Genomic DNA, 16,762 nt, shown 5'->3' on the forward strand with positions numbered 1-16,762 from the left:
ACAACAGCCTTAATACTTAAATGAATACATTTTTCCTCATCAATCATTTCTTTAATGAATTCATCAGTTCCCTTAAGCAATGGACTCACTTCAATAACATTTTTCTCTTCTTTCAGTTTGCATAGTCCTATTCTAAAGAGATCATTGTAAACTATGAACAAGAAATAAATAGGGTTGCCTTAATAGATTATTTTAAAAGTCACTAAGAATTTCGGAGGCCTTTTCTTTAGCAGTAAATTATGATTTCAGTGCTTCCAATAAATTGAGGGTTCTCTCAACTCCATTTGTTGAAGAGAGCTAATAAGTTTTCGAAAGCAAAAGAAATGAAGAATGCTGAATGCTAACAAAATCATAAAAATCCCTTAATTGGTCAATTTGAACAGTATAAATGCTGGTGTAAGAGAATAATTTCATGACAATTATATCAAACTCAATAGGAAGGACGTCAGAGGCTATTTGAGCAGCATTATGCAGAATACAAGCAGAATAGCCTATAGCTTCTACAGAATTATTCATGCTTTACTGCAACTTTGAATAAATGTCTGTACATTATGCAAATATCTACCAACATTTATATTTGTATTATTTCCACCAAAAGAGTACCATTTTCCTCATTAACTACTAACTCAATGAGAAAGTCTCTGCAAAAAATTGTTCTGGTTTCTGAACTCTCATCTGGAAGGGATTTTATTCAAAACAGCCTTACAAGTGAGCCTTTTTACCAAGAGTAATTCACAAGCAAAGGGAAGATCTTTTTTTTTTTTTTTTTGCATTGCAATTACTTGCATCCATGGTGATGCCATACAAAGATGAGCCATTTAGAGCTTTGATAATCACTGCAACAGTAAATGGAGTTATTAAATTTTTAATTATTGCAGTAATTTTGTCCTGGAATTTGAAACTTTGCTTGCAATTTTGGAATTAGAAAATACTTCCAGTAGCAGTACAGTAGTAGTCCCTCTCTATATCGCGGTTCACTTATCACGGCCTCAGTGTATCACGGGATTTTTAAAAATATTATATTTAATTATTTATCATGGATTTTTTACTATATTGCAGGATTTTGCAGTACTGTATATGTATGTTGTTAAAGTTACGTAGGTTTAAGAGGGTAGAATATGTTTAAGAACATAAGTAGTGTTTATAAAAGTGTGGGAAAGGTTAATAAGGGACTGGGAACGGTTTATAAGTATGTGGGAAGGGTTTATAAAGCCTTGAAATATATATAAATACTAAAATAAATGTAAGGTTCCTACTTGGCGGATTTTCACCTATCGCGGGTGGTCTAGAATGTAATATCCGCGATAAGTGAGGGAATACTGTACATTCAAAGAATCATCTGAGCTGAAAGCCTAATGACAATAAACAGTGTGGAAGGTCATTACAGCTTCTGCTGTGATTATTTTATCTTCATCTAAATGTCTCTTAATCAAATTTTTGTTTTATTGTTTACTTTGATACAGGTTCAAAAAGTCACATAGCTCTTATTTTTAGCTCTTACTATATGCAGGCTTATATCTGGCTTTCTACCATTTTGAATATTGAATGAACACTTGCATACTGCACAAAGATCTTCAAAAGGACTTCTTTCTCATTTAATAAATGTCCAGTGTCTAGAAAATTCATCATGAAATTCACACTTCCATTTTTGCATTTTGGGATTCAAATGAAAAAGAGGTAATAATTTTCAACAAGGGTGCCAAGACAATTCAATGGAAAAAGAATAGTCTGTTCAAGAAATGGTGCTGAAACAACTGGATAGCCACATGCAGAAGAGTGAAGTTGGACTCTTACCTACACTGAATATAAAATTTAAATGAAAATGGCTCAAATATCTAAATGTAAGAGCCAAAACGATTAAACTCTTAGAAGAAAATGTAGAGGAAAATCCTTATGACCTTCATTTAGGCAATGGTTTCTTAAATAAGACACTATAGAAAAAAATACGTAAATGGGATATCATCAAAATGAAAAATGTTGTGCTTCAAAGGATACAAGAATGAGGAATGTAAAAAGGCAACCCACAGAACTCTGACTGGTGTAGCTCAGTTGGCTGGGCATTGTCCAGCAAGGTAAAAGGTCACTGGATAAGGGTTGCAGGTTCCGTCCTGGTCCAGGCAAGTAAGAGAGGCAACAGATCAATGTTTCTCTCCCTTTCTTTCCCCCTCCCTTTCCCTCTCTCTAAAAATAAATAAATAAAATCATTTTTAAAAAAGGCAACCCACAGAATGGAAGAAAATTTTTGCAAATCATATATCTGATAAGGGATTTGTATCTAGAATATATAAAAACTGTTACAACTTAATAAAAAGATAAATAATCCAACAAAAATGGGCAATAGAGCTGAACAGACATTTATCCAAAAGGATATACAAATGGCTAATATGTACATGACAATATGCTCAACATCATTAACTATCAAGGAAATGCAAATCAAAACCACAATGATGGTGGTAAGAGCATGATTTTATATATACAGATATCAAATTATGATGTACACCTGAAACTTATGTTATAAACCAATGTTATCTCAATAAAAATCAAATCTAAATCAAACTAACAAATATAAAAAATGAGATAACTACTCACACCCATTAGGGTGGATAATCCGTATTGGCAAGAATGTGGAGAAATTGAAACTTGAATATGTTGCTGGTGGGAATGTAAATGATGCAGCCACTTTGGGAAACAGTTTGTAAGTTTCTCAAAAGGTTAAACACAGAGTAACCATGTGATCCAGTGATTCCACTTCTAGGTTATATACCCAAGATTTTTGAAAACATATGTCCACACAAAAACCTGCATGAGAATGCTCATAGCATTAGCTAAAAAACATAGTAAAAAAGTGGAAATAACCCAAATGTTCATCAACTGACAAATGGAGAAGAAAGATGTAATATATCCACATAATGGAATATTATTAAATCATTAAAAAATTAAATTCTGATATATGCTACAACATGGGTGAGACTTGCAAAAAGTATGCTAAATTAAGTAAGTCAGTCACAAATGACCACATATTGTATGATACTGTTTATATGAAATGTTCAGAATAGGCAAACCCATATGTAGAGAGAAAAATGAGTAGTTTCCCAAGGCTGGGATGGTTTGGGAGGAAAGGGGGAATGACCGCTAAAAGGCATAGGGTTTCTGGCTGGGGTGATGGAAGTGTTCTAAAATTGTTTGTAGTGGTGATAGCACCATTTTGTGAACATACACAGAAGTGTTAAAAAAAAAAAAAAAAAAAGGTAATAGCAGCCATAACAATAATTGAAACAGTTGTCCTTGATAAATCTCATGTCTGTGACATGACATTTGTCACAATTCCAAACTCATAAGTATCGGCAAGAATTGAATCTTGGAAGGGTTGAGAACTTCGAATTTGGGGGAGGGGGCAGGAATGTTGAACTCAGTATCTGATACAAAAGGAAAAGTGAATTTCTCATTGGTCAGCAAAGGAAAGCTGTACTTGTAAGGCACAGTCTCCCTAAACAAAGCGAGAACTGATCTTACAGATTTTGGGAAGCCTAGCGTTTAGGGTTTGACGGTTTCAGAAACGGGAGTCTCCAGCGATTGATGGACTTGCAGCTCTGTTAGTGTGGTCACTGTTGGTAAGGCAACTGAAGACCGGCTAACATTCAGATGCCTTGTCCCTGGAGTGAGACTCTTGCTGATTGGCTGTTGTCAGGAAGCGTGGAGCTGTCAACGATTGGTTAACTTTCAGAAGCTAGGGACTGTAATTGATTTACTAACTTTCAGAAGCATGGTTACGGGAGTGAAGCTGTTGTTGACTGGCTGATTTTCATAAGTAGCCACTGGAGTGAGGTTGTCGCTGATTGGCTGATTTTCAGAGTCTGTGTACTGATGTGAAGTTATCTCTAAATATCTTGTACACGACTTTGAACTTGAGCCAAAAGTCTTTTCCTTCCTTGGATATAAAAAATAAGTACTTTTAATTTCTAGTTCCTTCTTTTGGTCTTCCTTCAGTTAAACCTGCTGGAAACACCATAAGGATTGTTCAGATTTTTAAATTGTGGTGGTAGGATTTTTCAGCTAGTATTCCAGTTAAGTGATTTAAGCGCCAATTACTTTGGTGGAAAAAATAGCTTTTGCTATTGATTTCAAAAAGATTAATACAGGACATTTAAGGCATCCTGACAGTCAATACATGACGCAGAACAAAATCATTAAATACGTTCTGTATATACAGGATCCGGGAAACCCTGTCAACGAGGTACTTTCATCGTTTTACACACGAAAAGACTGAGACTCGGTGGGATTAGGTTTCTTGATTGTGGCCCTGCAGTCAGAAACCGGTCAAATCAAGATCTGAACAAAAAAGAGCCGGGGTCTTCTGGGATCTTAGGAACCTCTAACTCCCGTGTCCCGAGCACAGTTGAGCACGCATTGCTAACCTGAGGTTGGCTTGATGGTTGAAGGGAGGGTGTGCAATTGATTAGCTGCGGGTTTGAAAACAGTAGCGAGGCACAGGCCTGGAAAACGGCGGGGAAAGAACAGGGAGCTAAGGCGGTGCTGGAGCCCGGGTGCCATCTGGGTACCCAGCTGCTGCAGAGGAAGTCTTTGCTGGAGGCCCAAGCCGGCTCAACGGGGTGGGGCGGAGCGAGGCTCCACCCCCGGCCGCGATCCTGTGCGTGCCTGGGGGCGCCACCGAGATTCCCACTCCACCATGCTGGGCCTGAGGACAAGGCAGAGCGACCGCAAGGCACGGTAACCCTCTTTCTCCCAGGATATAGGCGACCGTCAGATCCCACCAGAATACCTCGCAGTTTAAGGAGGGCGCGGCCCTGCATCGGTGCTCCCGCCCCCAGTCCCAGCCAGGCGCCACGCCCCCATCCTAGCTCCCAGCCGGCATCCGTCTCCGCCCCCGCCTCCAACGTGCCCCCGCGTGCCGCGCCCCCCGCCCACCCGACACGCCCGGCCGCCCCGCCCGGCCACAGAGGCCCTGGAGCCGCCCTGCGGGCCTGTGCGACCCTCGCAGCGGTTCAGTTCTCCTGCGTCACCCGCCGTCAGCGGCCATGGACATGTACTCCCCGCACCGTCTGGGCTTGCCCCGCGCGTGGTCCCCCGGCGGCCCCGGCCGCGGGTCGCCCTCGGTCAGGTACGTGAGGCCGAAGCTGTGGAAGGGCGTCCGGGCCCGGGATTGCGGGTTGTTGGGGTCCGGAGACGCCTCCGGCACAGGGCGTGGCCGGGCATGGCTTCCTTGCGGATGGTTTTTCCTTACACTGCTTTCTGAGGAACGTTTCCCCAGGAACGGTACTAGAGGCTCCCACAACGGCTCCCCTGTAAAGGACCCCCTACTGTGAAATCCCCACCCCATAGAATGTTTCCCTCAGCAAGGACTGCCCTGTAGAGAATCTCCATAGTGCCTTCTCTGTGCATAGGTCACTTGCCTGCCCATAGATTACTGCCCCCAGAAACCGCTAGAGAGACACCCCCCCATAATAGCTCTCCTGTATAGAACCCCCATACAGCTTACCTCGAATGACCCCTGTCGTAGATCTCTTCTAGAACCTTTCCGTTTGATAGAGGCTTCCCTAAAGAGTACCCCCCTCCGGACCCCTTCGTGCACATAAACACTTGACAGTATCTTATTGCGCATTTTCTCACCTCCCGCTGCCCCAGCCTGCATCGCGAAGCCCCCTCACTCCACAATGGGGAGCTCAGGTTGTGGGGAGTTGAAGGTCATTAGGGGCGAAGGAGGGAAAACCAATGGATGGATAGGAAAAAGAGGCCCAGGAACCCCGAAAGCGGCGGACCCCAAGGCCCCTGAGCCTAGAGATAGAACTCCCGGGTGCCCGGGTTCGGGGAGGGTGATCGTGGCGAGGGTCCCCGCCCCCTTTCGATAAAAGAAGATCCGTTTTTTGATTTCTGCTCCTTGTGCTGCCTTTGGGGCTGACCTTGATAGGCTGAGCATTGTTTGTGATGGAGCTGGTTTGGGACCGCCTGCGGAATGTGGAGGTTGGAATGATGGAGGGGTTGCGGCAGAGACCGTGAAGAGCGAGGCAGGGAGAGAGAAGGAAAAGGGCTCTGGTACTGCTAAACTGCCATTAAACCAGAAAAGGGGTTTTTCGGTTTGCTTTTTCTCTATTTCAGCCAGTTAGTGAAGCAAATACGGTATTGTTCCCTTGAAAGGAGCTGTGAACTTAGATGTTCGAACTGCTTTTCCTACATCCTTATTATGGAGATTAAGGCATTGTATTTTTAACTGTTTGCTCACCGATCTGTTTTTTGTTCTTGTTTTGTTTTAACTAAATCAAATTCAAGTAGAGCAAGAACTAAATCTTAGAATCCTCTTCTCTTCCTGGCATTCCTTCCCAGACCCCAGCAATTAATGCATGTTTGTTGAATGAATAAAGGATGGAGGAGGTGAGGCTAGATTCCCATGGTTACATTTGGGAGTCCTTATTTGCTTTTAATTTCACAGGTTACATTGTTTGAACTTCTTTGCCCTTCACTGGAATTCCTTGTGGACTTAATAGTTCCGAAGGGTTTAGCTGCTTATGATAACCATCTCCAATCCATCCAAACATCCTAACACTTCTGGCAACCAGTTTCATTGTTAGAAAATATTTGAACGTTATATAGAATGAAACTGCACAGAATACTTTAGAACTTGGAGCAGCTATCTGTTAAATCTAGGCTCTGTGTAGACTTGGGGTTCATCCCAGATCATCTTGAACTTAGGAATCTTGAGTCTTTGAGACATATGGGGGAAAAAAAAGAGCATCCCAGTAAAATTCTCTAAAATAACTACTGCCTTCTCTGTTTTTGAAAACATGGCAGCATGCAGCTTTTTTAAAAGTAGTGTCTTTATGTTAAAAAGATAAATGTTGGTTAGCCTTATTAATGAAACTCTGACTCTTCCACCGACTGGTTTGAGTGAAGCTTGTTAGTCTTAAAGGGGTAGTGCAAGGAACCCCAAGACCTGGCTATTTTGTACCTTTGGTAAAAGAAATTTGGTGCAGGTTCCCCTCCATTCCCCACCTCTACATAACGGAACATGCTTTTCATACCCATTCAAGCCTTTTCCCTGACTTTGACGTTGAACATTTCTAACAGGTTTGGGCTCAACATTTTCCTGTTACCCATACTTGGCTTCTTTGCTGTACTCTGACTCCTGAGTGATGAAGGAGGCAGGCCTAACTGGTGAAGTTACATTCCTAAAGACTCATAGATAGCACTTTGCAAGTCAGTGGTTTAGCAGTTGTGTTTATTTTCATAGATGAGGAATAGAGATCAGGAGTTAAAATCTTGTTGCTTAGAACTAGAAGCTTCTTTTTAAGGATATGGTAGTCATTAGTGATGTCCGTCAAATATTTTTGGTTTCTATCTCCTGGGCATGTGGTACAATTATACTTGCTTGCCCCCTTGAAGTTAGGTTTAGGTATGGCCTTGTGAGTTGCTTTTCAGTCAGTGTAATGTGTGCAGGAGTGATGCGTATACCTCCTGGTATGTAATTTACCACTCTCTTCCCCTCTGTTATGGTGACTATTGGTGCTTCAGATGATGGCTAGTTCATCCTTCTGGGACCCAGAACAAGCTTCCAGGTGATTTATGTTTGACATGTAGAGTAAGCAAGAAGAGAACCTTTGTTGTTTTAAGCCACTGAGATTTTGGACTTATTAGCAAGTAACTATCTTGACTTCTACTAAGGGACCAGTGGAAATAGCCAAAATATGCTTTCCTACTTCAAAATCTTTTTCTGCAGAGGGATCTGATCATACTTAGTATTTGTTTAATTTCACTGCCTCTTTATACAAACAGTCGAACATTCACTGCTAGGTGTTGTGGAGTCAAACAAATAAGGCAGGCCCCTGCCCTCAAAGAGCTCCTTTATAAGTGGAGAAAGACAAAAACAACAAAAATTGTAATACTGTGTGGTAATAAATAAGTAGGAAGAAATAGGGCTGATGGAAGAAGAATGTAAGAGGGCACAGTCAATTTTGGGCTCAGTTGGTAGAAGAATGGAGTTGCCATTTACTGATTTGGGAATACTGGAATAAGAGCAAGTTTGTGGAGAAAAGGTAGTTCAGTTTTGGCCTTGTTAATTTTGAGTTGCCTAATAGGTACCCAAGTGGAGATATTGGATACATAGTTGGATATATAAGTCCGGAGTTCAGGAGGCAGATCGGGACTGGACATACCACCCATATGCCAACATTGAAGCTCTGGGGTGTCCTCTGTAGAAAAGACAAGTATAGTAGTGTCTTCCAACTTCTGAGGGAAAGTAGTTTCCTACCTCTGAGATAGGAAATATTCAAGGACAGTCATGGAAAGCCAAGTGATAAGTATTGTTGGTGTACTGATGAGGACTAAGAATAGACAGTCAGATTTGGTAATGTGGAGGTCATTGGTGACTTTAACAAGAACAGTTTTGGTGCAGTGGGTTCAAGAGAAAATAGGAGGAGGGGAATTGATGACAGTATAGATAGTCATAGTAATTTTTTTTCGAGGATTGTTACAGGGAAAGCAGAGTAATTAATAGCGCTATGGCTGGAAGGGCATCAGTGTTAAGAGTTCTGTTTGTTTTAAGTGGACAGACATTGTCATTATAGCATGCTTGTAAGTTGATGGATAGAGGCAAACTGTAAAGAGAGAAAAGACAATTGCAGGGGTGAATTCCTTGAACAGGTAAGAGGAATGAGATCTAGAACATAAATGGGTATGTTGACTTCAGGCTAGATTAGTGCATGGACAGTCCATGATAGGGGCTCAAATGTGGGTGCAGTGGTAGCTTTGTGGTGGGAGAAAGTGGAAGTTCTCTTTTGATTAATTCTATGCTCTCAGCTAAATTAGAAGGAAGTCTGTCAGCTAAAAATGAAGAGTGGGGGAGGTGTTGGAAGTTTGAGAAGAAAGATGGTGTAGCATTCATCCAGGAGAGTTGGAGGAAATTGAGCTGATAAGAAAATACTTTAGGATTGCCAGGCAGCACCAAAAGTACCCATTTGGTGTTTGTTGCCATAAATTTAAGGTGAAACTCAGTTATTATGGTTGTATGCTTTCCTTCAGCTGTGTTGAGCTGCTTGGATGTGGGCACTGTGGAAAGGACTAGCTGAGGGGTAGGATAGAGGACATCATTAGAAGATGGGAGTAAAGGTACTGAGATGTAAGGATAGTGGGAAGAGTATCTGCATATCGAGATTACCATGAGTTAAGGTGACAGTGGTAATAACAAAAGAGACAATGATCCAGAACCTAAAAATCTTTAGGGAATGTTGAGGACTGAATGACCCAGAGGTTTGTAAATGTCTTTAACAAGGAGGGATAGATGATCGTTATTGATGGCATGAAGAAATCGTGCAAAATAAAATAAAATTTCTCAAAACCATAAGACATGAGTTTCCAAAGTAGTTTAAAAACAGCCAAACCAAGGCACATCATCGTGAAACTTTTGAACACTACAAAGACAAAAGAATATCTACAAATCACATAGACAGGGTCAAGAATTATAGGATTGATTGGAAACTAGAAGATAATGGAGCAAGCAGTGCCTTCTGAAGGAAAATGGATTCCCACCCAGAATTCTGGATCCAATCAGACTCAGGGAAGGATAAAGACATTTAACACATGTAGACTCCCAAAGTTTGACCTTCCATACAAGCTTTATTGAGAAGCCATTGGAGGATGTCCTCTAGCAGAACATTCTAATTAAGGGTTTCCTGGGACTTCTGGCCAGGAAGACATGCTACGTTTCCCTCCACAACTAAGAAGAAATACAACTACTTCAAAACTAGAGACAACCAGAAGTTCCAGAAAATTGAGCTGCGTGGAAGTCCAACAAATAAAGGTATAAAGAAGAAATACTCATCCAGACAGGTAGGAGGGGTGGAGCTGGGGCAGAGAGGATGTGATGTGGTGGCAGCAGGGGCAGCGGCAGGCTGTAGGAAAGCACAGTAACACATTTTAAAAAGTAGGGCAGGACACCTGGGGAGTGCTCCTAGCACTACACCAGACCACACAGCTCACGGTTCCAGTGCCGGGGAAAATAAAGCCTCATTGCTTCTGACTGTGCAAACCAGTGGGGGTTGGGACGGAAGAAGAAACTGCTGGTCTCTCAGCAGAGCCTGCTTGTTTAAAGGGCCCCCACGGTCCTAGAATGTCCGCAGACCCACCCACTCTGGGAACAATGGCCAGGGCAACAGCTGGAAAGGCGCCAGTCCCATACGGAAGTGGGAGAAGTGCCTGGATAAGGGGTGAGTGCTGAGCAGGCGGCATTGTTCCCTCTCAGACACCTCCCCCACACACAGTGCCACAATGTGAAATGGGTCACCCTCTACTGACTAAGTCTCCACCCCTTACAACATCACAGGTACAATAGCTCTACCTAAGACACAGAGGCAGACGATCACAGGAGCCTGTCAAGATGAGGAGACAGAGAAGTATGGCTTAAAAGAGGGAACGGATCAAGGTTCCAGTGGGAGAAATAAGTGACAAGGAGGTAGCCAACCTAACAGATGTAGAGGTCAAAACACTGGCGATAAAGATGCTCACAGACTTAATAGATATACTTGAGTATGGCAAACATAAGGAAAGAAGTGAAGGCTATGCTAAGTGAAGTGAAGGAAAATCCACATGGAACCAATGGTGAAGGGAAGGAAACCAGGGTTCAAATCAATGATTTGGAACATAAGGAAGAAAAAAACAATCAACCAGTACAAAATGAGGAAACAAGAATTGAAAAAAACAAGTAGAGGCTTAGGAACTTCTGGGGCAACTTTAAACATGCCAATATCTGAATCATAGGGGTGCCAGAAGGAAAAGAGGAAGGGCAAGAAATTGAAAGCTTATGTGAAAAAATAATAGAGGAAAACTTCCCTAATTTGGCAAAGGAAATAGACATGCAAGTCCAGGAAGCACAGAGAATCCCAAACAAGCTAGACCCAAAGAGGACCACACCAAGACACATCATAATTAAAATGCCAAAGATTCAAGATAAAGAGGGTATCTTACAAGGAGCAAGAGAAAAGCAGAGAGTTACCTACAAAGGGGTGCCTATAAAGAAAGAAACTTTGCAGGCAAGAAGGGACTGGCAAGAAGTATTAAAGTGATGAAAAGCAAGGACCTACAACCAAGACTACTCTATCCAGCAAAGCTATCATTTAGAATGGGAGAACAGACAAAGTGCTTCCCAGAAAAGGTAAAGCTAAAGGAGTTCATTATCATCAAGCCATTATTATATGAAATGTTAAAGGGACTTATTTAAGAAAAAAAATCAAAATTATGAACATTAAAATGACAACAAACTCAGAACTGTCAGCAACTGAATATAAAAAATAAAAACAAAATCCAACGAAGCAAAACAGAATAGGAACAGAATCATAGGTATGGGGATCATTTGGAGGGTTACCAGCTGGGAGGGGGAAGGGGGAGAAATGGGGAAATGGTGCAGGGACTAAGAAGCATAATTGGTTGGTACAAAATAGACAGGAGGAAGTTAAGAATAATATAGGAAAGGGTGAAGCCAAAGAACTTAGATGCATGACCCATGGACCTGAACTAAGGGGTGAGGGATTGTTGGAAGGAGGGGAGGTACTGGGCGGAGGGGAGCAAAGGGAAAAAAAAATTGGGCCTGCTGTAACAACATAATCAATAAAATATACTTTTTAAAAAAGGGGATTTCCTGTGTGGGAGTTTTCTATTCCATGTATAAGTTGGATTTCTTCCTTGTTAAGGGACTCATAAGGAAGGAACATCTTTGTTACCCTGGAAATTACCAATGGGATGGGACCATTAAAGAAATATTTTTTTTACTCTCTTTTAGAGAGCGGGGAAAGGAGGGGGAAAGAGAGAGGGGAAAATGTCAATGTGTGTAAGAAACATCCAGTGGTTGTTCCTCTCATGCCCCCAGCTGGGGACCTGGACTGCAGCCCAGGTATGTGCTCTGACTGGGAATCAAACCCTCAGCCTTTTGGTCCCCAGGCCAGTGCTCAATCCACTGAGCTGCACCAGCCAGGGTGGGATGGAACCTTTTTATTTTTTTTCACCATTTTGCACAGTGCTTGCCCTAGTGCTTAGATCAGTGTCTGGCAAATAGTCAGGACTCACTAAATAAGAACTGCTGTTGTTAGCTGTTATAAAACAGTGCTTGCAGTAATTATGTATTGAATGGGTAGAGAATAATTACATGTGAAGCTGTGGGCTAGTTCAATTTCATGGATGTTCAGAAAATGAAGAATCACAGTTGTAAGCTAAATGGTGAGAAGGTGGTTCATAATAGTGATGTTCTGCAGAGGTGACATAAGTAAAGTCTCACAGAGGCAGGTGAGGTTTATTGGCCAGTTACCAGTGCCCTTGTTTCTCTTGGGTTTTTGCTGATGTAATACAGATGGTCCCTGCCTAAAGAAAACTCAAGATGCAAAGCAAGACTGTGACCTTGTCTGTCTGAAAATGTGCAAGTTTCACCTCCAGTATACTTGCTTGAATGCTGGCCCGGGAGGCTTGGTGTGATGCCTGTAGAAGGAAAAAATGATTGCTGAGTTAAGCTTTTATGGCCTTATTTCTGGACCAGAGGTCTAAGTATCTGCCTTTTCACTTGTGAGGGAAAGTAAGTGTGGATGCTTTCTGAATGAAGACTTTGAAATGGACTTTACAAAAAGCAGATTGTGTGAGGAAATGCTTAGAGAAAGATGGAGAAAAGGAAGAAAATGGAAAATAAGATGCTACACTAGAATATAGCAAACCGACTTCCAGATAACACCTTCCATTTGTGGTGGGCAGCATTTTCTGAAGCTCTTGAATTTAGTTTGTAGAGTTTCTTGGTGTACACCAATTCGTGAAATATGTATAAGCATGAACTGCACTTGGGCACAAGTTTTAACCATTTTAGATGAAGTGGCCAATCAGTTAGGAGCTACATTTGGCATCTGGTAAAAGACAGTTATGTTATTGACTTCACTTTGGGGTGTAGTCTCTCTTGCAGAAGATGTTAGAGGAGGGCAGGCTAGTCCTGGTATAAAGTCCTCAGGGAACCAGGCCTCTTCTGTGTATGTATATTGCTGTCTGGAGCATGAGAATTCCATTTTCTCTGTAGCATCACAGTCACAAAATGGTTGTGGGCCCTCCAACTGTCCTATCAGGTCTGACAGGCAAGAGAAGGAAAGAGGAAGGACAGCTCCCAGGTGAGTCAGTTCCTTCCCTTCAGAGAGCTTCTTAGGAAACATCCACCTAATGACTTCTGCATGTCTCATTGGTCAGCTCTAGAACTAGTGAGAGTTTAGCAAGTTGTTTGAAAAGTGTAATGGACTCGAGATGACATTCAAAATGGGAACAAAATCTATAAAATACCTAGGAATCAACCTAGTAAGGAAAGTATAAGACCTCTATAAATAAAAATTTTAAACTTACAGAAGAGTATAAAACAGAAATGAATGGAGAGATACATCATGTTCTTGAGTGGGGTGCTCAGTATTATCCACACCCAATGTGATCACAAAACAGAATCTCAATGGGAATTTTTATGGATCTTAACAAGCCAATTTTACACTTTATCTTTAAGAGAAAATGTTCAATGAAAGCCATGGGATCTTTGAAACAATGATAAGAAGGACTTATTAAAAATAATCCATATACTAGGAAGTTCAAGAGATAACATACTTCAAAGCTCTTGATTATTTTTTTAAGTGTACTGTTTCTGTGAGACTAGATAAATGGATCAAATAAAGATAAAAAGGATCCAGCTATTTAACATATGCTAAAAGGGGCATTCCATATCAGAGTATTAAAAGGATCCAATGTATGGTCTTGGGACAGTCATATTTTGGGAGGAAAATACAGTTAGATATCTGCTTCACAAAGATAGAAAGCAGATTATAGAGGAGCAAAGAGCTAAATGATTAAAATACACACACATAATATTGGCATTTTTATAAAAGATTTTATTTATTTTTAGAGGGGAAGGGAGGAAGAAGGAGAGGGAGAGAAACATCTAAGTGAGAGAGAATCATTGATTGGTTGCCTTTCATACATTCCCTGACAGGGGATCGGACACAAAACCCAGGCATGTGCCCTGGCCCGAGAATCTAACTGGCGACCTTGCACTTTGTGGAACAACTCCCAACCAACTGAGCCACACTGGTCAGGGTGTTGGCATTTTATTACTATACTTTTATCATACTAAGTGGGAAAGACACAAAAGGGACATGTAAAACCTATAAGCTTAAATGTAAAATTAAAACAGATTTAATTATATAAAACTTTTAAACTTCTTTCTGAAAAAGATACCATAATAAAGTCTAGAAGTTTGAAGAAAATATTGGCAACATATAGCCAAAACAACCTTTAAATTGTGATGTAATAGACAAACTACTCAGGGACAAACCAAATAAATAACCAAGGAGAAAATGGACAAAGAACATGAATATGCATTCGGAGAAAAATATAGATGGTCAATAAACATTTGACAACCTCCTTAGTCATTAGGGAGAATATAATTTTTACCTATGAAAATTCTAACCACTAGATTAACATTAGTTGAAGAGTGATAACATGATTTAGAAAGTTGTGGGGAACTAGGTGCTCTAAGAAATTGTAGGTGAATGTTTTAAAAAACAATTTGGCAGGATCTATCAAAATTTTAAAGGCAGTTATCTCTTAACCTGTCACTGCTACTTTTAAGTCTCTACCTTCCAGAAACTTTTGTACTTGTACCAAAGGTGATTGTATTAGGTTGCCCACCGAAGCATTGTTTGCTCTTGCAAAGTAATACAAATCCTGAATGGTCAATCCTAGTAGCCGGTAAATAAAAATAGAAGCCCTGACTAGTGTGGCTCAGTTGGTTGGGTGTCATCCTGTAAGGCAAAAAGGTCTTGGGCTCGATTCCTCAGACACATGCCTGGGTTGCAGGCCCGGTCCTCGTCCCAATCCCTGTTCCAGTCCCACTTGGGGCATGTGCAAGAGGTAGCCAATTGATGTTTCCCTCTCACATTTGTGTTTCTCTCCCTCTCTCTCCCTCCCTTTCCCCATCTCTAATAATAAATACATAAAGTCTTTATTTAAAAAAGCACAAAAGAATACAGTACAGTAATAAGGAGTTCTTCATCACCAAACTGTTATTCGTCGTCGGCAGCCGTCCGTCTCGAGAGACGATGGTGTAGCTTAAGAGTCTATCTGCACCGCCGAGAATGGCTGTGCAGTCCGACTCGGGAGTAACATCGTATCTGTCTCCTCCCGTGTTGAATCGACATCTTGCGATGACGCTGAAGCTACAGAGCCTGGGCAGGGTGATATGGAGGGTCTGCTGTTGCCCATGCAGCAGACCCCCCCTCTCTTCGCAGCTGAAGGGTCCAAGGGAAAGACGGAGTCAATACAGCTTGGCTTCAGGTGCGCCGCAGGAGTTGCCGGTGTTGACTACAACGTCAAACCGCCTTAGGGACTCCGGCTCCGGATTTTCTGTCGGGGTTTACTCCCCTAGCCTTTCCCCTGAAGAGGTATGCCGCAAGGCAGCGGAGGTTTTTTGGAGTCAGAGTTTTCCTTCTCTGCAAACTGTTATTATATGAAGCGTTAAAGGGACTTATTTAAGAAAGAGAAGATCAAAACTGTAAACAATAAAAACGGCAACAAATACATATCTATCAACAATTAAATCTAAAAATCAAACTAAGCAAACAATAACAGATACAGAATCATGGATACAGAGAGCATTTTGATGGTTCCCAGCTGGGAATGGGATATGGAGGAATGGGTGAAGAGGTGAGGGGATTTAGAAGTACAAATAGGTAGTTACAGAATAGCCATGAGGATGTAAAGTACAGTGTAGGAAATGGAGTAGCTAAGGAACTTAAGTGCATGACCTACAGACAGAAACAATGGTGGGGGGATTGCCTGAGGGAAGTGGGGTGCTGGGTGGAGGGGGGCAAAGGGGAAAATATTGAGACAACTAATAGCATAATCAGTAGAATATAATTTAAAAAATACAGTACAGTAGTTTTTAAAATGAGGTTGAGTTCTAAGTACTAATTTGGAAAGATCTTAAGGTATAATGGTAAGTGAAAATGGCATGTTTCAGAACAGTTGCATATCTCATGATTATGATTTTATATAAAAACAACTCCCCCAAAGAAAAACTCACACTAGCTATATATTTTAGTGAGAGAGTTACACCAAATTGTTCACAGCAGTTTTCTATGATAAGATGAAATCAGATTGGTATGAAAATTCAAAATACAGGGCATACATACAAGGAGAACACATTTGTGTTTTAATTATTAAGGGTTTTTTTTTTTAAGTATATTTTATTGATTATGTTGTTACAGTAGTTCCAATTTTTTTTCCCTTTGCTCCCCTCTGCCCAGTACCCCCCTTCCCTCCAGCAGTCCCACCCCCCCTAATTATTTAGTTTTGAAAGTCAAAAGTTTAGCATAAAATTATGGAGGAAAATCAAGCAAAAATAAAATTTTCAAATTGAAATACAAACAAGAAAATAAACTTGGCTGTGTGTACAGTAATTGTTATGAAAGCAGTGAGCACCAAACTAACTGTTACATTATAAATCAGAAGCTGGGAAGAATAGAGATGATTGTTTAGAATTTAAAATGTTATATTTGTGGCTGACTTTATTGTCAGGAAATAAGTGAGGTGAGGTGTATCAGAAAGAAGAGGTTAAAGAGTCAGGGTAGCTGGTTGCTCAGGTTCTGGTGCTGTTAATCTTTACTCAGCCTTGTGATCTTGGCCAAAGTGCTTCTGTTTAGGTTTTGGTTTCTTCATCTTGTCTTCTGTCTACATCCTGAGTCTGCATCCAAGGAAA

General features: G+C 41.1%; 1 protein-coding gene across 1 annotated transcript in view; it reads left to right on the forward strand.

Moving 5' to 3' along the window:
* Nucleotides 1–4,969: 4,969 nt before the first annotated feature.
* The window catches only part of DNAAF9 (dynein axonemal assembly factor 9), a 117,731-nt gene continuing 105,938 nt past the window's right edge, over nt 4,970–16,762 (forward strand). Inside the window, exon 1 of the mRNA XM_090286105.1 lies at nt 4,970–5,119. Within this exon, the coding sequence (XP_090142231.1) occupies nt 5,037–5,119 (83 nt within the window). The 5' untranslated portion in view covers nt 4,970–5,036. The remainder of the gene's footprint in view (nt 5,120–16,762) is intronic.

Source organism: Furipterus horrens, unplaced genomic scaffold (genome assembly GCF_987537825.1).
Source record: "Furipterus horrens unplaced genomic scaffold, mFurHor1.1.pri manual_scaffold_8, whole genome shotgun sequence".
NCBI lineage: Eukaryota > Metazoa > Chordata > Mammalia > Chiroptera > Furipteridae > Furipterus > Furipterus horrens.